A 22791-nucleotide genomic window follows, 5' to 3' on the forward strand; every position below is an offset into this window, starting at 1 on the left:
TGGCAGAAACACACCAATAAGCATGCAACCAAAGCACAAACCGCGGTATCCAACTTGGGGGCGGGGGCGCACATTTATCTTGGACACAATGAAGGGCAAGTCCCCGGCCCTTCCCCGCGAGGTTCCAGAGGACCACGCTCGCCGGCTGGATTCCGCTTATCCAAGATCGCAGGCGCGGGACAAGGACTCCCCGCACTCGGAGACATTCCCAGGCAGCCAACACCCCGGACCTCCCGACCCCCGTCGCCCGTCGGGTCACCTGTAATTGTAGGCGCTGAAATGCTTGCTCTCTCTCAGCATCGCCCGGTACAGATCTAACACTTGCGCGCGGCTGGAGGCTGCCATTTTGGAAAGAAAAAAAAAAAAGGGTCCTCTTCGCGGAGGTCCCGCGTTTAACCCAACCACAAAATTTCAGCCTATGCAAAGCCACGAACGAAATAAAATGTAGCAGGGTGTCCTCTCGCTAGCAGGCCAGGCCTCAGCCTGAGTGAGCAGCCGCCCCGCCTCGGGCCGCTGCAGACAGCGACCCGTGTCGCTCGCGGCTTGGGGAGGCGGGCACAGGCGGGCGCAGGCGGAATTCGGGCAGCTAAGGGGGAGGCGCCCACGAGGAAGGCGGTTGTGCTCGCGTTTCGCCAAGGAGGCTCTGGCTTGTAACAGGGTTGGGAGCGGGTTGAGAGTGGGAAACAGGGGCCCAGAGGGGACAGAGGTAGGCCATGGGCATGGGACCTGGGGGCTGCTTGTGTACCACGCCACGCTCCGGAACGGAGGAGGTCAGAGAGTTGAGTACTGAGGACTATTGAGGACGTGCAGCGGGTCAAAGGACGCCTTCGCCGGAACCGTAGCGGCTAACGGCTACGACTTTTGAGTTTCTAAGCACAGCGCCAGGTTGCACCTCCGCTGGGCGTGAGGCCGCGTTGTCTGGGTAACTGAACGCTTGCCTTGCGGGCGCCCTTCCACTGGCTGCAAATGCCCCTCCGGCTGAGGTCCCCTCGGCGCTGCCTGAGAGGCCGTTTGGGATTTCCGGGGTCCTTTTGCTAAGGTCGCTCTCTGTTGGTGATCCCTGAGTGGGGGGCAAGTTTCTGTACGCGGCACCACGGCGTCGGGGCGCAGAGTCCACGGGCCAGTGGTTCCTTGGCGCTCCGGCTCCGCTCAGGGCTACTGAGTAAGGGGCCTCGAGGCAAGGGCCGCTTTCCTGTCAAAATGGCAGCGCCCAGCGTGCTCTGCACGGAGCTCTGAGGTGGGGATAAGAGCCTTTCTCCGAAAGTAAGCGAGCTTACTGCGCTCCGGATTTTAAACGGCGCGGGCTGGGCTCCCGGGCGAGCGGTGGGTGAGTGCCGGCCTGGTTGCAGCGTGCTGTGAGACGTGGGCGGCTGGTGTGGTAGGGAGTTACTTTGGCATGGATTTTTTCCCTTTATGGGGTATTTGTTGCGTTTTCGGGATTTTGCATTTGAGTCATGAGCCCTTTAGAGTTTTATTATCTAAAAAATGTATACAAAAGGTGGGGTGGTCTGGGCTTTAGTCGTGGTTGATTAATTGGGCAAACTTCAGGGATTCAAGCACTCTGTCGCTGAGCAAGTTTTCTCCTGAAGCTTTTCACGACTGAGTTTTCTCCCGTGCCTTTTTTCTGAAGACGTGAAGTTTTCTGTACTACCGTGTCACAGTGGTGGATAAAGTTGGTCGTTCTGGTCCGTGAACGTAGGACTGGGGGCAGGGAAGTCTGATCTAGTTCTTGTTACTGTATTTGCAAAGCACTTGTCTCTGGAATCTTCCTGTATGTAATCCATGTTAGGAAGAGCCACAGCTTTCTGCCGCCAAATACAGAAACAGATAACTTTGTAGGTAAGAAATAAATTTGCATTTACGTCTATCTTAATCCAACCACTGAATTATGGTTTTGTTTCCTCTGTTTCAGTTCATCCGGTTTTGAAATGACACTTGCTTTATATCAAATCAACCTCGTATTTTCAGGAATTTAAGGGCAGGAAACACTTCTTTGACCGTACCACCCTTACTATGTATACTTATGTTACTCGTTAGAATGCAGTGGCATTTTAAAAAAGTCATGGAAAGGAAAATGCTTGTCCTGAAATTCTTTTAAGCTTCCCATCTGATTTTTTTAAAGGTCTCATACATTAGTGAGTTTCAAAGTAAGGGTTTTTTTTACCGGGTAGCCGAGCTTCTGTCACTCTCGCAGGTTGATCAGGTCATGGGGCAAGTCTTTCCTTAGGGTTTGTTGAAAGAGATTTTTAATATTTTGAGTTTATCCTTTGGCATTACTGAAAGGCTTTAAGACCAAGGGAATCGCAGGTTATTACAGACGTAACAGCTGGGAAATCTACAACGTTAAAAAAAAATTATCAAAGAAGAAAAAACGAAAATTATTTTGCCTTGTTTAAAAATAGTGGGGATTGTATTATTTTATTATATTTTGCGTTCATCTAGAAAATGAAGTTGGGATAATATGCAATAATTGTTTATGTGTAACTCTCAAGCAGTTTAATCATTAATGTGTATAATTAATATATCTAAATGACTTTAACTTTGTTGTAATCATATAAGACTTTCCAAACAAATATGTAAAGTTAGTATATTTGGTTAGCCTAATTACCTGTTGGTACAAGGTTAGGAATGTCATAGCTTCCCCACTGACTGTAAGCTAAGTCCTCACAAAAAATACTTTCATTTTATTGGAAATAATTTACCATATGTTATATATCATTGTCTTGAAAGATTAGTAAAAATGATCAAATTCCAAAGCTCTTCTTTTATACATTTTCATTGTAGAGATGACTATTTTCAGTAATAATTGATTTGAGGTTGAAAGTGGAATTGGGCCAGAAGCTGCCCCTTACTCATATATCTTTTAATAGTCATTTATTCTGGGCTGAGTATTCTCTTGGATAATAACCCATTTACTACTGTTTAAGCCTGAAATGTAAATATTTTCTTAATATTCACCTGTCCATAGTTATGAAATATCTATAGTTTTTTCCCTACCTATGTAAAATATATTTCCCTATGTTAAAATTAAGATTGCTAATGAACACTTAATGCTTTTTGAAGAGAAATGTCTCTCACCATAATAAGCATAATAAATGTAACAATAATTTACTGTCTTTAGGCTTAAATATTAAAATGATATATAAAGAAAATCTTGTATAAACCAGCAACTTGTGATACTATGATTTAGATATTATTCAACTCCAAAAATGGATCCAAGTTTTTGTTATACATAATTGTCATTTGATTTCATTGATTCTTTATTCTAGTAGAATGTGAAGCTGGAAGAGACCTTGGACATCAACTCACTCAGTTTTACAGATGAACAAACTAAAGTTCTTTCCTTATTCATTCATTCACTCATTTATTCATTCACCATTTATTGAAACCTTCCTAAGTGCCATACATTACACAAGATGATTGAGTTACAATGATGGGAGTCTCCCTCTCCTAAAAGAAACCAATAAGGACCTAGATAAGCAGAGTAATAATTAATTTTTGACAGGTGCTATGATAGGGGTAATACAGGGCCCATAAAATAATGCCCCTTTTTATTACAAAACCATAAGCATGTAATTCTGTAACATGACATTTTTACACTCAAGCACACCATACGACATTTCAGGTGAATGTTCAAATTGCTGTCCCGTCTTGTGCAGGGCATTCACATACCCTCCCAACCACACAAGCTTTCCTTCTGCCGGAGCCTGTATTACCAAGTGTGAGGGGAGTACAGAGGAGGGACATCAAACTAGGATTTTGACCTAAGGGAAAGCTTTCCATCATAGAAGGTATTTTCACAATGAGTAGTAGGACCCAGGTGAAGAATGTACAGTAGTACATTAGAGATTGTGCTGGACATTTAAAGCATGGGGGCATAAGGGAGCATGATCAATTCAGGAAATTTTAAGCAGTTGGATGTCTGGGGAGACCCAAGACATGGTTAGCCGTGTGCTTTATTTTAATAACGTTTCCTGTTTTGGGGATATGTCATTTCTTGTGTTATACATTGGCTAGATCACATACGTCAGGCAGAACTTAACATCTGAGCTATTGAAATATCTATTAGTTATTTAGGTGGTGTTAGACTTTTTATGGTAGGCTTTTGTTTCAAACTATATTTTTGGATTGCATATTTGATAAGTATTAAAATTCTCTTTCTTTGCCTCCCCATTCAATGATAGTTGGCTAGTCTGGTAGTTCAAGTTACTGTTCTTGTGCATACTTGATATAAATCAAATACTGATCCTGTTTTCCAAGAGTTATACTTTAAATACAATTTGAATGTAATTAAAATATGCAACAGGAAGTACAGAGTCCTGCAAGGGATGTACTTGTGAAGTGTTAGGAGGTTTCAGAGCATGAAGAGTTCATCACTTCACAGCTGATTCCTGGGTCACACTTCAGACCAACAAAGCATGGCTGAGGCCCAGCCTTCTGGAATTTTTATTTTTTAAATCCCTAGAGGACTGAATGAAGACAGGGTAGAGAAACAGTGATCTGTGGGAATTAGGGGGCTTTATGGAAGAGGTAGTGTTGGTGTAGAGCTTGAGAAGATTTAGGTTTTAGCTGGGCTTTGAAGAGAACCATAGGACTTTGATGTGTGGGTGTGGTGGTAAGATGGCTACTGCAGAAAGGTTTACCCTTGAAAGGGTAGAGAAGAGAGGGCCTGAGTGAGGTCTAGAGGAAAATAATCTTGGCCTAGGGAACATGGAAAGGATTTATCTAGAGCAGAATAGTCACAAGGGTGAGTATAGTGAGATAACACCTGGTAAACAGCTGAGTCCTTGTATGACTTCAGTGAGTCCTTTGGAGACCTGATGGGAAAGCTGTTATCTTCATTTAAGGGAAGGAAAACTGAGAGGTTAGATTATTTAGCCAGAGTTACACAGCTAGGAAGCAGTGGGGGTAGGCATTGGCCCAGGAGGTGATCTGACTATGAAGCTATACTTTCATAGAAGGTCTTCAATGCCAGCTTCAGGAATCTGAAGTTTATTAATTTTTTCTTGAATAACATGGGTAAATTTTAGTCATACTTGAATTTTAATTTAGTTGGGTTCTTCCTTATTAGTAAAGCTAACTGGTTTGTATAGAAACTATTATAAATACTTAGAGACTCTCAAATGTTGATTTGTATGCTAGGCTTTAGTCTTTTAAGATAAATTTATATGTTTTTTTTCTATAACATCTCTTTGAAAAGACTTAGTGCCTTTTTTAGGTTGTCCGGTTGTGCATGTGAGAGATATTACCTCTTGGGGGGATTTTCTGACACTCAAATTTCTGTGGAAGCTCTTCAAATCTTAAGAAAATCTGTTCTCTGAGAAAGAATGCTTCATTGATTGGAGAGTAAGGGTTCCCCTAGTTGTGAGCAGCAACAGTAAGATTGACAATTGATTTTTTGGTAAAGTGTATCCAATGTCACTCACTTCTAGAGGATCTTTATTTTTAAAATTAATTCTTTGCCTTCTAGCCCTGGCTAGGTAGCTCAGTAGATTGGAGTGTTGTCCCCATGTATGAAGGTTGCTGGATTGGTCTCTGTCCAGGGCACACACAAGAATCAACCACTGGATGCGTAAATAAGTGAAACAACAAATTGATGTTTCTCTCTCTCTCTTACTTCCTCTCTTTCCTTTCCTCTCTCTAAAATCAGTAAATAAAAGTTAAAAAGAAATTCTTTGTCATCTTTTCTTAGTACAAAATCCCACCAACATGGGGATTCTTTTACCATGTGGTATATAGAAATATTGTTACAGATTACTTTCATTTTCTTTTCCTACTAGTTATGAGGGATATTTTAGGAGTAATGTTTCTATGTTGTCTGGATATTTTAGAATGACTTGTTCATCAGAGTAGCTCTACACGTGATAAGATAGCTATTATTTATTGAGTTAATTTTCTCTTCCAGAAGCTTTGTTGGGACTTCACAAACATATTGTTTCAGTAATTCTTCTGAAGGTACATTTGGAGTACTGATTGACTTCTTTGAAGGGGTAGTAATAGCTGCCATCTCTTGTTTGTCCAGATCAATTGGTTGTTTACAGAAAACATGTAGGATTCTCAGTGTTGACTCTTTGTTTAGAAATACAATGCCTGTGTTTTGCTAATCACTTGCAAAACACTCTGTTACCACCTCAAGATATACAGTACTGAGTTTTGTGAAGTTAATTGATCTCTTGGAAGGACAATCTGTCTTTTTAAAGGAAAAGGCTACAGTTACTCCTTACTATGTGTTTCTTTCCTGTGTTTCTCCTTTATTATTCACACAGAACTCTTCACTTTTGGTCACCAAATGGTTAGGTTTCTTTCCCCTTATACCAAGCAATTCACTGCAATACCTGCTGGATGTTTTAAAATTCAACTCAGTTCTGACACTACCCAGAGATAGCATCAGATTTCACCAGACTGCCTTGTTCAGATGGCAATTGCAAGTAGTAGGTCCCCAGGTTACCCATGACTGTCTGATTTGATTACAAATTGGAAGTTCCCATGACCCCTTCCTCAGGCTTGATTAATTTATAAGAGTGGGTCACAGAATTCAGGGAAATGCATTTACCAGTTTACTAAAAGATATGATAAAGGATGCCATGAACAGCCAGATTAAGAGTTCTATAGGATGAGGTCTGGGAAGCACAGAAGCTTCTTTCTCTGTGGAGTTGGGGTGCGTCATCTTCCCGGTGTGGGTGTGTTACCCACCTGGACCCTCTCCAAACCCTGTACTATTGGGATTTTATGCAGACTTCCTCATGTAGGCATGATCAGTTATTAACTTTATTTCCAGCTCCCTCTTCCCTCTCTGGAGGAGTCCGGGAGCTGGGTTAAAAGTTCCAAGCTTCTAATCATGGTTCTTTCAGGTGACCAGCCCCCATCCAGGAGCCCATCCAGAGTCACCTCATGAGACAAAAGATCTTCCTGGTGCTCTTACTACATAGGAATTTACAAGGGTTTAGAAGCCTTGTGTTAGAGATAGGGTCAAAGACAAATATTAGAAAAAAAGATGCTCCCAGTGATATTACCACTTAGGAAATTACAAAGGCTTTAGGAGCTCTGTGTCGGCAACGTGTGTGTGTGTGTGTGTGTGTGTGTATATGTATACATACTCTGTTATCTCACATATCTTTGATACTTTGTGTGGGCTACTATAATAAAGTATCATAAACTGGGTAGCTTATAACAACAAATTTATTTCTCACAGTTCTGGAGGCTGGGAAGTACAATATCCAGGTGCCAGTAGATTCAGTGTCTGGTGAGAACTTCCTGGTTCACAGAAATTCTACTTTTCTTGGTGTTCTCACATGTCATAAGGGGCAAGGGATCTCTCTGGGGCCTCCATTACAAGGGCGCTAATCCCATTTCTTAGTCCTCATGATCTAATCACTTCTGGAAAGCTCTATTTCTTCATAACATTGGTTTTTAACTTAAAATTTTAACATGAATTTTGGGGGGGCAGCATGAGCATTCAGTCCATTGCAGTACTATAATGGAGAATGTTATTACCAACAGAAGCTAAACAATTCATGTTTTATTTACCATTATAGTGAATACTTTTATATAATTTAGCATTTTATAACTTTAATATAAAAATGTATTTGTTGAGCACAACTGAGGCAATTCAGCTTGGCAAACCTGTGCCCTATATGCGCACTTGTGAGCTTGAGTTAATAATATTGAAGAGTAATAAAAGCCTGGCTTGTATGAAATGGATTACAGTAATATTTGCAGGCAGTAATACAGACTTAGCTTCAGTTACTGAAGATATGTTTATTGGGAGGATTATCTTTATAAAAATTCCTAGACTTGAATTCTGAGTGCAGGGGAAAGTGAAAACAGAGGTCATGACGCAGAAGCTTACCGGGCAGCATACTTCTCTCCTTGTCATTTTGAAGTGTGGGCGTAGTTAATCTATTTCATATCTCTAAGCACCTTGAAACAAGTGCCTGTGCCTGAGGATTTATGACTTTCATGCTTGAAGCTCAGCAGCTATCTTGCATCCCCAAGGGAAAAAACCTGAGGGTAGGGACAAGAGAATACAAGAGATTCTAACTGAAAGCCCTGACTTCTGTAATCTGCTGAATGAACCCTGGAACTGGATACCTTCAGACTTCATGTTAAGTAAAAAATGAATATTTTTCTGTCTTAACCCATGATTATTTGGGCTATCATGCAACTCAGTACATCTTGACATAGTGGCAGAAATAGAGTTTCATTGCTTCAGCCTTGCCAAAGTCTAGTACACTTGTGAATTTAAGGTCATTTCTCTGTTCCTTGTGAAATTTTGGGATATTTTCATGTTTTTTTTTTTTTTACTTTATTTTCTTTAGAAGTGTATTTTATTGATATGCCATTACAGTTGTCCCAATTTTTTCTTTCCTTTATCCCTTCTTCCCTGCACTCCTCTCCCTCCAGCATCCCCCCCCCCCCCCGCTCCCCCACTTAGTCCATGTCCCTGGGTTGTTCATATAAGTTCTTTGGCTTCTCCATTTCCTATACTATTCTTAATCTCCCCCTGTCTATTTTGTGCCTACCTATTATGCTTCTTATTCCCTGTACCTTTTCCCCCTATTCTCCCTCTCCCCACTGATAACCCTCCATGTGATCTCTATTTCTGTGATTCTGTACCTGTTCTAGTTGTTTGCTTAGTTTTCATTTTTGTTTTTTAGGTTCAGTTGTTGATAGTTGTGTTTGTTATCATTTTACTGTTCATAGTTTTGATCTTCTTTTTCTTAGATAAATCCCTTTAACATTTCATGTAATAAGGGCTTGGTGATGATGAACTCCTTTAACTTGACCTTATCTGAGAAGCACTTAACTGCCCTTCCATTCTAAATGATAGTTTTGCTGGAGAGAGTAATCTTGAATATAGGTCCTTGCCTTTCATGACTTCAAATACTTCTTTCAAGCCCCTTCTTGCTGGCAAAGTTTCTTGTGACAAATCAGTTGATTTGATTAGGGGAACTCCTTTGTAGGTAACACTCTCCTTTTGCTGTTTTTAAGATTCCTTATCTTTAATATTGGGTAACTTTATGATGTGTTACTCCTTGGGTCCAATTTCTTAGGATCTCTGACCTTAGTGGACTTCCTGGAAATCTCTTTCCTTTGCCAGATTAGGGAAGTTTTCTTTCATTATTTGTTCAAATAAGTTTTCAATTTCTTGCTCTTCCTCTTCTGGTACCCCTGTGATTCGGATCTTTGAGTGTTGTAAGTTGTCCCAGAGGTTCCTAAGTCTCTCCTCATATTTTTGAATTCTTGTTTCTTCATTCTGTTCTGGTTGGATGCTTATGTCTTCCTTCTGTTCCAAATTGTTGATTTGAGTGCCAGTTTCTTTCCCTTCATTGTTGGTTCCCTGTATATTTTCCTTTATTTCACTTTGTGTAGACCTCATTTCTTCCTTCATTTTGCGACCGAGCTCAATCATTTCTGTGAGCATGCTGATTACCAGTGTTTTGAACCATGCATCTGATAGGTTGGCTATCTCCTTATCACTTAGTTCTTTTCCTGGAGTTTTGATCTGTTCTTTCATTTGGGTCATATTTCTTTGTCTGGGGGCATATGTTATGTGGTAAGGGGGGTGGAGGCTTAGGTTTTCACCATGGCAAGACTACTCTATTTGCTGCATTTTGGTGTTGTATGTGGGGGAGGGGCCAGAGAGGGAAGGATACCCCTTGCTTGGTTCTCTCCCTGCTTGCAGTCACTTCCCCAGCTACCCACAAGAAGAATTGGGTCTTTCTAGTGCTGATTCTCCGGTGGGTGGTTTTGTATACGTTTAGGACCCTATGGGTCTCTCCAGCGAACTCTCCTGTGAGGCTGGAGTTTCTGCCATAGCCCCCACAGATGGTTTTACAGCCTGGGATTTTGAGTCTTTAGTTTCCCGGGCTGACACCCTGGGTTTCAGAGTCTGTCTTACTCCCCTGTTGTTACCCCGGGCTTGTCTGTGGTGAATGTGGGATTGCCCTAGCAGTCCACCAGCTGCTGCCTTGCCCTCCTGGCCCAGGTCTGACAGCCGCTGCCTGGCCTCATGTTCTCTCCACCCAGCTGCCCATCTCCGCCCCTCTTACTGTTTGGGTGAATGTTTCTTTCACTCCTTGGTTGTTGGACTTCCATGCAAATGTTTTTCTGGCAGTTCTGCTCTTTGTTTTTAAGTTGGTTGTTATCCTTCTTTTGGTTGTGCCAGGAAACAAAGCTTTTCGGCCTACACCTCCATCTTGGCCGGAACTCCTCATGTGTTTTCTTTATAGAAATCGGTTATGTGTACACACAGGATAAATTTCTTTCTTTCTTTTTTGTACTTCAGGACTTTTGTACATAAGGATCCCTCTCTCTTATAATTGAGCTTCTTCCATATTCTTCATTCTACTACTTACTACTTAACCTTTACTGTCCCATCTTTAGCAAGGTGTTCCCTAGCCTCAGTTTAATTTACACCTTTCTTATTTTATTGTTTTTTCTTGTAGCATTTTATTCTTTAACTTTTTTTAAAATCCTCATCCAAGGACATGCTTATTGATTTTAGAGAGAGGAGAAGGGAGGGAGAGAGAGAAGCAGAGAAACATCCATTGGTTGCCTCTCATACATGCGCCTACCGGGCACTGAACCCACAACCTAGGCATGTTCCCTGACCGGGAATCAAAGCTGTGACCTTTTGGTTTATGGGACAATGCTCCAACCAACTGAGCCACAGTGGGCAGGGCTACATTAACGTTTTATATTTTAAAATTATATACCTGCACAATTGTAAGTTGTTGGTTTCTCCCAGCATGAGAGGGCAGGGACTAACTAGTTTGTCATTGTAATTGTAGTGCCTAGTGGGTATTGAGTAAACATTTCTTGGATGATTGAATGAAAGAAGACTGAAATACTTAGATTTCTGCATCTTCCATCTTCCTGTTCCACCACTACCACCAGTTTTAGATGACATGAGATTTCAGCCACAGCAAAGTTTGTTTCGTTTGTTAGGTGTCATCGTTCTTTCCTGGTTATGGTTTAGGGTTAGATTTTATAATGGGGAGTAGCACAGTCCTTAGCATACTAACTGCACAAGCATCTTGGCAGTTTCTTCAGAAAAGTGGTAATTATTTTGGATACATTTTCTCTTGTATTAGGATTTATTCTCCTACAATTTTGCATTGTCTTAAAACAAGCTTTATTGGGATTATTTTTCTAATTTGACATGAAGAACCCCTGCTAGTGAACATTTTTATTTTATGTTTTGGATAACCTTGGAAGCATGGAAATGATTCTCATTTTAGCAGGTTATTGTGCTTGGTTACCAGGCATGTTACTTAAAATTGCATTTAGAATCTCTTTTTTTTTTTCTAAAAGAGTAGTTAGTCTCAGGAGAGGCTGTATGAATTATTGACTCAAGTTACTGACTTACATTGGGGATGCTATTAAATAAAATTTTTAGTTTTAGCAGGCTATAATCCTAGACTGTGGGTAATAGTTTTACTGTTTCTAGGGAGATTTATCATGCATTTTTGAATGATTGTAAGTGCTGTATGTATGTGACAGTAGGGAGAAAACTTGACTAGGATGTTTTCAACTTGGTTATGTTTCACAGCTGTCTCAAGCTTTTCTATATCATTTTAGGCAAGTCGTTTAACATTTGGGTGATTATATAATTTATTTCCTGAGTCAGGACACTGAGATCACTGAAAGTGGGTGCCATTAAATAATGATGCAGGGACACAGGCACATCTGAACTGTCCTGGGGGAACTGAAGTGTATGGTCATCCTCTTTGGTACAGTAGTTTGTAATGGCAATGTTAATCTGTATACCCTTGTGTCTTAGGATCTTTCAAAATTAGGGAGGCCTTCCTCTATGACAAGGCACTAGATTGCTTTGTTTGTAAAGAGATAGATATTGTAAGAACCAAGAGTCTGGAGCTCATCAAAGACTTGACTTCCCTTTTATTCCCTAAAGGATCCCTATATCTTTGCAGCCCTCTGCCCAGGGGTTTTTTAATTGAATTTATTGGGGTGACATTGGTTAATAAAATTATAGGTTTCAGGTATACAGTTCTATAATACATCATTTGTATATTGTTTTGTGAGTTTTGATTGTTTAATAGTCTGGATGGCTCTGGATCTCCAATCTGCTGTGGCTTCATCTGCAATAGGATTTGGGGTGGCAGTGCGGGAGTGATTCAACAAAAGGGCTCTTTGTGCTTTAGGGTCAAATCTCTCTGCATGACTAGTTGGCTGTCCTGAGGTGTGGGAAGGAGGGAAGGGCTCTAACTTTTATTGTTTTACTCAATAGAGAAACCATGGGCACATGGTTATATCTAATCACAATCTTATGTTGTTTGGGCTTTTGAAAGAAAGCTTCTGAATACTAATATGAACATAAAGCAATCAGGCATTTCAGAGCAGGACATTGCAGACTATTTCCTTTAGTCTTCCCGGTTGCAGCTCTGCAGCCTATCCTTGGGAAGGAGCTACAGCCCTGCCTTACCTGGACTAAGACAGTAATAATCTGTTAACTCAGTCTGCCCCCATGACAAGGAAGAATGATCACATGTCCGTATTACATAGTCCTGAGTCTCATGTGCCAGATTTTCCTGAGGGTCACAGACAGTGCTTAGAGTCCTCTTCCTTTCCAAACATTTCCTAACCATTGCTAGGCATTGCAGGGACATCTGACACACTTCTTTCTTGGTTCTCATACTAATTGAACAAAGTAGGCACGTTACCCAAATTTTACCAAATATGAAACAAAACAAAACCCTGAGGGTTAGAGAATTTACAGAAGTGGTTCCAGTTCTCATGGCAGATTAGGTACTTGAAGTGAGGACTGTTTGTTTCCATAATGTTTGTATTTTCCAGATTATATCATGCCATATTTGAGTTGGTGGTATGAAACCTGAAAGCAGCCATGAGAAATCAAATAATTTTCATTGAATTCTTATTTTCAGTACTTAGCATCCTCCCACAGTGTACTCTGTTTTATCTCTGGGTAGGCATTCATTTTCAAGCCCTAGTTGTGTTAGGTTATTTTGCATTCTGTTTGGTCCTGTGCTTGGAAAAGGTATAATTAGTGTGTAAATACTTAAATGAATATGATTAGAGTGAATGAACATTACTATGCATAAAGATGTATTCGTTGAATATTTGCTACTTGATCAGTAACTTGATAAAACTTTTGCTTTGGTTTTGTATTGCCCTAGAATCTCTCCAAACCTTTTTTTCAAATGCAATATCAGTTTTTCCCGCCTAGAACCACTATAACTGCAGGTTCTGCAATGTAAGGCTGAGGAATATGAGTTTTCAAAGATTCGTGGTCCTGTCAGTTAGCTCAGTCAAGTAGAACCGTGGTTTGCAGTCTGTACACTAGACAATTATAGGAGCCATTGAGAAGAAAGGTTTGTGAATTCCTGTTCTGTCATATGCTTGTTCTCCTATTTTTCAAACATATGTAGGTAGTTTAGTGATTGGAAAAATATGCACTGATCAAAGGCTACTGTGACTACCTAATGTTTTAAAGTAATTTTGAGTTGTACAGAAGATATTAAAACTCTGTCTGATTTTATGGAGGTTAGATAATTTTTCAGAGTTAGAATTTATTCATGGACTGAAGGTTATGGACTCCTGTTTAGATCATAGTAATGCCAGGATATTTCTGCCATGTTAACTGCTATGTTTCCAGTCTCTTCCATGGTTACAGAACACATTCATATGCCCTGCATGTGCCAGAGGCATGTCCTCTCATCACTCAGGGGACATTCGTTCTTCTAAGAGAGTCATCCTTGGCTCCCACCCCTCTTTGTAAATATTTACAAGCAATCAGCCAAGTCGATCCATCTATTTTATATTTTACCTCTGATCTGCCTCTAAATTTGTTATGATTTAGCAGATAGATGCTAAAATAAATTATTAGATTGATGGTGCTTTGCATAGAATTCAATAAATATTTGCCAAATGACTGGTCAATAATTCAATGTAATATGTTACTAGTGCTGCAGTTTCATGATTTACTAATGTTCCTTGGTTTTCTTATTTCTTTCCTCTGAAAATTAGATTTCTTTCATGCTACAGAATTCTTGTATTTGAATGTAAGTAATGTGAATTTTAAAATGTGTATGGCTCTGTTATAAGAGCTCAACTGTTTTTCTCCTTCACCTCTCTGATGTTCCTGGTTCATAGCTTATTAGCTCCTGTTTGCACTGAAGGGACTACTCTTTGCTTATTTTGTGCCAGGTTTGGGGCTAGCTGCTTAACATGTTTCCTTATCTAGTACCCGTAACAATCGTATGAACAGCAATTTTTAACCTTTACCATCTAATGGCACACAAAAACTAATCACTAGAATTCTGTAGCACACAGAAAAATATATTTTTTGCTTACTTGATTAAAAAAATAGGTGTAATTTTTTTTCTTATTTTAAATTTTAATTTTGTATTGTTATTCAATTACAGTTGTGTGCCTTTTTTCCCCATCCCTCCACCCCACCCCAGCTGAACCCCCCTCCCTCCCCCACCTCCACTCTCCCCATTGATTTTGTCCATGTGTCCTTTATAGTAGTTCCTGTAATCCCCTCTCCTCACTGTCCCCTCCCCACTCCCCCCTGCCCATTGTTAGATTGTTCTTAACTTCAATGTCTCTGGTTATATTTCTTTTGCTTTCTTCTTTTGTTGATTACGTTCCAGTTAAAGGTGAGATCATATGGTATTTCTCCCTCACCGCCTGGCTTATTGCACTTAGCATAATGCTCTCCAGTGCCATCCATGCTGTTGCAAAGGGTATAAGCTCCTTCTTTCTCTCTGCTGCGTAGAATTCCATTGTGTAGATATACCATCGTTTTTGGGTCCACTCGTTTGCTGATGGGCACTTAGGTTGCTTCCAGTACTTGGCTATTGTAAATTGTGCTGCTATGAACATTGGGGTGCATAAGTTCTTTTGGATTGGTGTGTCAGGGTTCTTAGGGTATAATCCCAGCAGCAGAATTGCTGGGTCAAAGGGCAGTTCCATTTTTATTGTTCTGAGGAAATTCCATACTGTTTTCCACAGTGGCCTCACCAGTCTGCATTCCCACCAACAGTGCACTAGGGTTCCCTTTTCTCCGCATCCTCTCCAACATTTGTTTGTGGATTTGTTTATGTTGGCCACTCTGACTGGTGTGAGATGGTACCTCACTGTGGTTTTAATTTGCATCTCTCTGATGGCTAGTGATGCTGAGCATCTTTTCATGTGTCTCTGGGCCCTCTGTATGTCTTCCTTGGAGAAGTGTCTGTTCAAGTCCTTTGCCCATTTTTTAATTGGGTTGTTTTTCTTCCTGGAGTGGAGTCGTGTGAGTTCTTTATATATTTTGGAGATCAGGCCCTTGTCTGAGGTGTCATTGGAAAATATGTTTTCCCATACTGTTGGTTCTCTTTGTAATTTGGCGCTGTTTTCTTTAGCCATGCAGAAGCTTTTTATTTTGATGAGGTCCCATTTGTTTATTCTTTCCTTTATGTCCCTTGCTTTAGGGGACATGTCTGTGAGGATGTTGTTGTGTGGAATGTCTGAAATTGTCCTACCAATATTTTCCACTAGGACTTTCATGGTGTTATGACGTACATTTAAGTCTTTTATCCACCTTGAATTTATTTTTGGGTATGGAGTAAGTTGGTGATCAAGTTTCATTTTTTTGCATGTAGCTGTCCAGATCTCCCAACACCATCTGTTGAAGAGGCTGTTTTTGCTCCATTTTATGCTCCTGTCTCCTTTGTCAAATATTAATGGACCGTAGAGACTTGGGTTTATTTCTGGGCTCTCTATTCTGTTCCATTGGTGTATGTGTCTGTTCTTAAGCCAGTACCAGACTGTTTTGATTACAGTGGCCTTGTAATACAGTTTTACATCAGGTATTGTGATCCCTCCTGCTTTGTTCTTCTTTCTCAAAATTGCTGCAGCTATTTGGGGTCATTTATGGTTCCATATAAATTTCTGAAATGTTTGTTCTATATCTGTGAAATATGTCATGGGTACTTTAATAAGGATTGCATTGAATCTATAAATCACTTTTGGTAGTATGGCCATTTTGATGATGTTAATTCTTCCAATCCATGAGCATGGTACATGCTTCCATTTGTTTGTGTCTTCCTTAATTTCTTTCTTCAATGTTGTGTAGTTTTCTGAGTATAGGTCTTTTACTTCCTTGGATAGGTTTATTCCTAGGTACTTTATTTTTCTTGTTGCTACATCAAATGGGATTTTTTTCCTGATTTCTGTTTCTGCAGTTTTGTTGGTGTACAGGAATGCCTTTGATTTCTGAGTACTGACTTTGTATCTAGCTGTTTTGTCGAATTCATTTATTAGGTCAAGTAGTTTTTTGGTGGAGTCTATAGGATTTTCCATGTACACTATCATGTCATCTGCAAACAGTGACAGTTTCATTTCCTCCTTTCCAATTTGGATGCCTTTTATTTCTGTTTCTCGTCTGATTGCTGTGGCTAGGACTTCCAATAATATGCTGAATAGGAGTGGTGAGAGAGGGCATCCTTGTCTTGTTCCTGATCTTAGTGGGAAAGCTCTAAGTTTTTGTCCATTGAGTATGATGTTGGCTGTAGGTCTCTCATATATGGCCTTTATTATGTTCAGGAATGCTCCCTCTATTCCCACTTTGCTGAGTGTTTTTATCAGAAATGGGTGCTGTACCTTATCAAATGCTTTTTCCACATCTATTGATATGATCATGTGATTTTTGTCTTTGCTGTTGTTGATGTGATGTATTATGTTTATTGATGTGCGAATATTGTACCATCCTTGCATCCCTGGGATGAATCCCACTTGGTCATGGTGGATGATCTTTTTAATGTATTGCTGGATGCGGTTTGACAATATTTTGTTGAGAATTTTAGCGTCTATGTTCATCAGCGATATTGGCCTGAAGTTTTCTTTCTTCGTTGTATCTTTATCTGGTTTTGGGATGAGGATGGTGCTGGCTTCCTAAAAAGAGTTTGGGAGTCTTCCATCAGTTTGGATTTTTTCGAATAGTCTGTGAAGGATAGGGGTTAGCTCTTCCTTAAATGCTCTGTAGAATTCTCCTGTGAAACCATCTGGTCCAGGGCTTTTGTGTGTTGGGAGTTTTTTGATGACTGCTTCAATTTCCTCTGCTGTTATTGGTCTGTTCAGGTTTTCTGCTTCTTCTTTATTCAGTTTTGGAAGATTATATTTTTCTAGAAATGTGTCCATTTCACCTAGGTTTTCAAATTTCTTGGCATACAGTTCTTCGTAGTAATTTCTTACAATCCTTTGTATTTCTGTGGTTTCAGTTGTAATCTCTCCTCTTTCATTTCTAATTGTGTTTATTTGGATCCTCTCTCTTTTTTTCTTGATGAGCCTACTTAAAGGCTTGTTGATTTTGTTTATCTTTTCAAAGAACCAGCTCCTGGATTCATTGATGCTTAAAATTGTGCTTTTTGTCTCTATGTCATTTAACTCTGCTCTGATCTTGGTTATTTCCTTCCTTCTGCTTGCTCTGGGCTGTCTTTGTTGTTGTTCCTCGAGTTCTTGTAGGCGTAGGGTTAGGTTGTTTGTTTGAAATGTTTCCATCTTTTTAAGGTAGGCCAGTATTGCTATGAACTTCCCTCTCAGGACTGCCTTTGCTGTGTCCCATAGGTTTTGGGTTGTTGTGAGTTCATTTTCATTTGTTTGCGGAAAGTTTTTGATTTCTTCCCTAATCTCGTTCTTGACCCATTCATTGTTTCATAGCATGCTATTCAGTCTCCATGATTTTGAGTGTTTTGGATTTTTTCCTTTCAGGTTGGTTTCCAGTTTCAGTCCCTTGTGGTCAGAGAAAATGCTTGATATGATTTCAATTTTCTTGAATTTGTTGAGGCTTGCTTTGTGTCCTATCATGTGGTCTATCTTTGAAAAAGTTCCATGTACACTTGAAAAAAATGTGTATTTTGCTTCTTTGGGATGAAAAGTTCTATATATATCAGTGAAGTCCATTTCCTCTAGGGTATTGTTAAGTGACACAATATCCTTCTTCATATTTTGTTTGGAAGACCTCTCCATTTTTGACAGTGGGGTGTTAAAGTCCCCTACTATAATTGTGTTGCTGTGAATATCTTTCTTGAAGTCCTCCAAGATTTTCTTTATGTATTTGGGTGCTCCTATGTTGGGTGCATATATATTTACAATGTTTATGTCTTCTTGGTGGATTCTTCCTTTGAGTATTATGACGTGACCTTCTGGTTCTCTCTTTATGGCCCTTCTTTGGAAGTCTATTTTGTCTGATACGAGTATTGCTACCCCTGCCTTTTTTTCCTGTCTGTTTGCTTGGAAAATTTGTTTCCAGCCCTTCACTTTCAGTCTGTGTAGGTCTTTTTTCCTGAGGTGGGTCTCTTGTAGGCAGCATATGTGTGGGTCATGCTTTCTTATCCATTCAGCTATTCTTTGTCTTTTGATTGGAGCATTTAATCCATTTATGTTTAAGGTCATTATCGGTAGGTATTTATTCATTGCCATTTTTTCCTACCTGTGTTCCTCTCTCTTTCTCTTTTCCTTCCTTTCCTTAAAGCAGTCCCTTTAGCATCTCTTGCAGAGCTGGTTTGATGGAAGTGTATTCTTTTAGACTTCTTTTGTCTGGGAAACTCTTTATTTGGCCTTCTATCTTGATCAAGAGCCTTGCTGGGTAAAGTAGCGTTAGTTGCAGGCCTCTGGTTCTCATTACTTGGAATATTTTTTGCCATTCTCTTCTGGCTTGGAGCGTTTCCATTGAGAAGTCAGTCGCTAACCTTATTGGGGCTCCCTTGTATGTTACTTCGTGTTTCTCCCTTGCTGCCTTTAAGATCCTCTCTTTGTCTTGGAATTTTGCCATTTTAATTATGATGTGTCTTGCAGTGGGCCTCTTTGGGGTCCTCTTGCTTGGGACTCTCTGTGATTCCTGGATTTGGGTGACTTTTTCTCTCCTCAGATTAGGGAAATTTTCCATCATTACTTTTTCAAACAAGTTTTCTATCCCTTGCTCTTCTTCTTCTCCTTCTGGTATTCCTATTATACGGATATTGTTATGTTTCATGTTGTCCTGCATTTCCCTTAATCCCTCTTCATTCTTTCTGAGCCTCTTTTCCTTTTCTTGCTCTTTCTGGGTGTTTTTTTCTACTTTGTCCTCCAGCTCGCTGATCCGATCCTCTGCTTCATCAAGTCTGCTTTGCATTCCTTCTACTGTGTTCTTCAATTCAGAAATTGTATTTCTTCATTTCCTCTTGGCCCTTGTTGATAGGTTGTATTTCCTTTTTCATGTTAATATAGTTTGCAGTGAGTTCATTGTAGTTTCCCTGTAGTTTCTGTTAGTTCTCTGTGAGCTCAGTGAGCTCAGTGAGCTTCCTGATAACGATTGCTTTGAACTCAGTCTCTGATAGTTGAGTTGCCTCTTTTTCAGTTGGCATTCTTTCTGAGGCTTCCTCCTTTCCTTTCATTTGGGGATTGTTTCTTTGTCTTCCCATTTTTTGTGAGACTCTTCTTGTTAGCCTCTGCTTCTTAAATTGATCTATTCTGACTCCCTGGGTTTATGGTATGAACTTCTATGGTAGAATGCCAGTGGGATTCAGTGGTGCCGTCTCCTTAATCTCCTGACCTCACTGGTCTTGAGCTGATGTTTATGGGTGTAACAGGGTCTAACTCTGGTGTTTTCAGCACTCCAGGTTTTATTGTCTTACCTGTGGGAAAAAGAGAAAGGGGCATGGGGGAAAGAAGGGATGAAGGGAAAAAGAGAATCGAAAAGGAAAGGAAGGAAGGAAGAAGCAATAAAGAATGATCAGAGGCAAGAAGGAATTTCAACAAAAATTAAAACAAAAGAATAAAAGAAGGCAGGAAGAAGGAATAAAAAAGATAAAGGATGGAAGGGATAAGAAATCAAAAAAGAAAGAAGGACAGAAAGGAGGAAGGAATTCAGGGGGAAAGGAGGAAAGAAAAAAAAAAAGTCTTGTGCTGGCCTTAAACTGGTCAAGTTATTTCTGCTGGGTTCCTGTCTGTGGAACGGGAGGGGGTGTTTGGAAGGATTGGTTTCACTTTTCTCCCTTCCTGAGCCACACTCTTCGCTGTTGTTCAGCCTCCAGTCCAGTTGCTCATGGTCCTTCTGCTCCGTACTAGGCCTTTAGTTCACCAGTTGTGCTGTCCTTGAGTTTCACCAATTAGGGGCAACTCACACTCTCCCTTTTTGCTCTTTGCTGTCTTAGATGCTAGGGGCTCTGGGTGCTGCTATGGGGTAGTTCAGCCTCCTACTGGGTTGAGTCTTTCCTGGGAAAGCAGTCTCCCCTATCCTTGCAGCTCCCCTCTGCTGGGTGTTCTGCCTTAGTCGTAGAGAGCCAGTAGGCCCTGCAGGGCTCTGTGCGCAGGGTCTAGGTAGGAGTTGTTTAGAACCGGTGCTTTTAGGTGTGGTCACTGGCAGGCAGCCTGGCTGTTGATCAGCCTATCTGCTGCTTGGGGCCTGGGTTGCACTAGGCTGGCTGGTCCGCCACTCTGGGTCTGAGTAGTGCAGCCTTCCCGTCCGCAGCTCTGGGCCTGAGTTGCGCGGGGCAGGCTTGTCTGCCGCCTTGGGCCTGTGCGTGCGGCAGGTAGCCTCTGCTTCCGGTGCGCACCCACCGGATGTTTCAGGTGTGGGCCCCCAGTCTGCTAATCTGGGTGCGCGCAACCAGGCTTCAGGTGAGTGCTGGGGCTGCTTATCCTGCGTTCACAGTCCGGAGCTGAGCTGGGAGGGGTGCCAGAGGCAGCGGCTGCTGTGGAGAGTTCTCTAACTAGCCACTGAGTGCCTCTGTTTTCTTTTTCTTTTTGAGAAATTCCCCCTTTCAAGCCCCCCTGTTCCAAACAAGCACCTGGCTGCTCACACAGCTCAGCCTGGCTCTCTCCCAAGAATCCTGCAGCAGACCCTGTGCCTGGGCCAGGGCTTCAGCCGCCCTGGTCCCCCGCGCAGGTCCCAGGGACCTTACTGTCCTTAAGCACTCTTCTTACCTTCAGATCTTTCAGTGTCCTCTATCTTTGGTCTCCGATCTTCATGTATGCTGGAATACTGTTGGCTGTTCACTCTGCTCCTCAGATCAGCTAGGTGTTTCACTGGTGTTGAGGGGAAGTGGACTCCGCTCCCACATATCTCACCGCCATCTTCCCGACCCTAAAATAGGTGTAATTTTGATTCATTCATACTTGATGGTTACTGTTGGGTTGGCTGTTGTCATTTTTGTTTTTTTTTCATTGACAGTCTAAGGGAGAAGAGGTCAGTGCCCCAGACTAAAATAGTTAGGTATTGCATCTTTTTAAAAATTTTGCAGCACACCAGTTGAAAATTGCTGATAAAGAAATATAGAATTTGCTGATACAAATAAATATTACATGGCTGGCTGAGATTTAGAGTTAAACACATTTTATTGACTAAACCTCTTCCATACTCGCAATTTAAGCATTTCTTTTACTTTGCTATACCCACCTTTCACCTTATTCTTTTTGATACTGCTACTCTCCACCAGGACATAGAATCCATTGGGCTTTCTCCCCTTTTTATTGTGCCATATCCCTCTCATGTCTTCTCTCCTTACCCAGCCTAGATTTTGTGTCTGCTGCATTTTAATATCATTCTAATTGGACGGCTTCAGACAAGTGTAGTTTTCGGTTCTAATTATTTTCCTTCTCTGCTTTGTTCATGTGTTTTTATTGGTAGAAGTGATTTACAGTATAAGGAAGAGATATTGTGGACATAAGTACTCCTGGCTACCCACTGTGTATGTCTGTCTGTGGTTTAGTGATATTGCATATGTAACCAAATATGTTGAACTAAGGTGATCTATGAAATATAAGTCAAACACTCTGGATGAGAACTTAGTTCCTCACCCAGTCCCCCTTCAAAGGACCTTGCAATGGGAAGGGTTGGTAGAATGTGTCTGGCTTTTTTCTTTTCCTCTACTTATCCTTTTCTCCTGAGCTAGCTCTCTAGTACTTAGGCCCCTGTCAAGGTTGAAGAGTGGGGAAAGTAGAAGAGAGTGAAGGGATACAATGATTCTGCAATACCTGGGGTGGTTTAGTATTCTAGGTTTGATTGTCTAGTTGAGTATTTTCCTGAGTTCTTCAGAGGACCCCCTACTGGGTCCTTCCAACTTAGGCTTCCATGAGTTAGGTGATTCTTCTTGGGCTTGCTATGCTCCCTTTTGACCCTGGTTTTTCTAAGGTTCCCGCCACTGAAGAAACATTTCATTGTGGGTGTCATTTCACCTTCCAGACACTGTATGCAAAACTTATAGTGGCTCGGTGCTGGCTCTCTCCCCTGCTGTCTTCCTGTGGCTCTTGAGACATGTCTGCTGCTGGCGGGTACAGTAACTTCCTCAACGCAGCCCTCTCATGCTCTCTAACTTTTTTCACCCTGCCTTCAGGTTTCTAGCATTTCCCAAAACAAGTTGGGTGCAAGTTCATGGTCTCCCTTCCTACACGGAGTACACATTAGCCCTCTCTCAAGGGGATTCCTTGAATTTCCCACTCCTCTAGCTAAGGAGGCTGACACCCTTTCCCCTTAGCTGGAGGGAGTAAGGCCAGAGGCTCCACCAAAGCGTTTTTTTTTTTTTTCCTTTTTTAAGAAACCCTTATAAAATCTCTCTTCTTTCTCTACTCTTTTGGAATCTCTGGACTGATTATAGTCCTAGAGTTATATGAATAACTTGCACTCACTTTTAAAATAAATTATACATTTTGGTATGTGTCGTTTAGTCAGTTTTGCCTCATTTAAAACTTCAATTGAATGTCTTGACTTACAGTTTTTCTAAAAATGATACATGCTCATTATTTAAACATCAAAATATATTAGAAAAGTGGAGCAAGACATTTAAG

The 22791-nt window shown here is 40.9% G+C and overlaps 2 protein-coding genes across 27 annotated transcripts in view; one reads left to right on the forward strand and one right to left on the reverse strand.

Moving 5' to 3' along the window:
* LYRM4 (LYR motif containing 4) overlaps positions 1-648 on the reverse strand; it is a 171282-nt gene extending 170634 nt beyond the window's left edge. For all 3 annotated transcript variants that reach the window (XR_008426367.2, XM_045189092.3, XM_024552284.4), the window contains exon 1: positions 260-648. Coding sequence is in view for 2 of the 3 variants with exons in the window: in XM_045189092.3 (XP_045045027.2) it covers positions 260-345 (86 nt within the window). In the remaining variant the exon portion in view is untranslated. The remainder of the gene's footprint in view (positions 1-259) is intronic.
* FARS2 (phenylalanyl-tRNA synthetase 2, mitochondrial) overlaps positions 637-22791 on the forward strand; it is a 537315-nt gene continuing 515160 nt past the window's right edge. For 6 of the 24 annotated variants that reach the window (XM_053920321.2, XM_053920318.2, XM_053920323.2 and 3 more), the window contains exon 1: positions 692-1327. The gene's annotated coding sequence lies outside the window, so the exon portion shown is untranslated. The other 18 variants (XM_053920328.2, XM_053920319.2, XM_053920332.2 and 15 more) reach the window with 11 other exon arrangements.

Source organism: Desmodus rotundus, chromosome 3 (genome assembly GCF_022682495.2).
Source record: "Desmodus rotundus isolate HL8 chromosome 3, HLdesRot8A.1, whole genome shotgun sequence".
Lineage (NCBI taxonomy): Eukaryota > Metazoa > Chordata > Mammalia > Chiroptera > Phyllostomidae > Desmodus > Desmodus rotundus.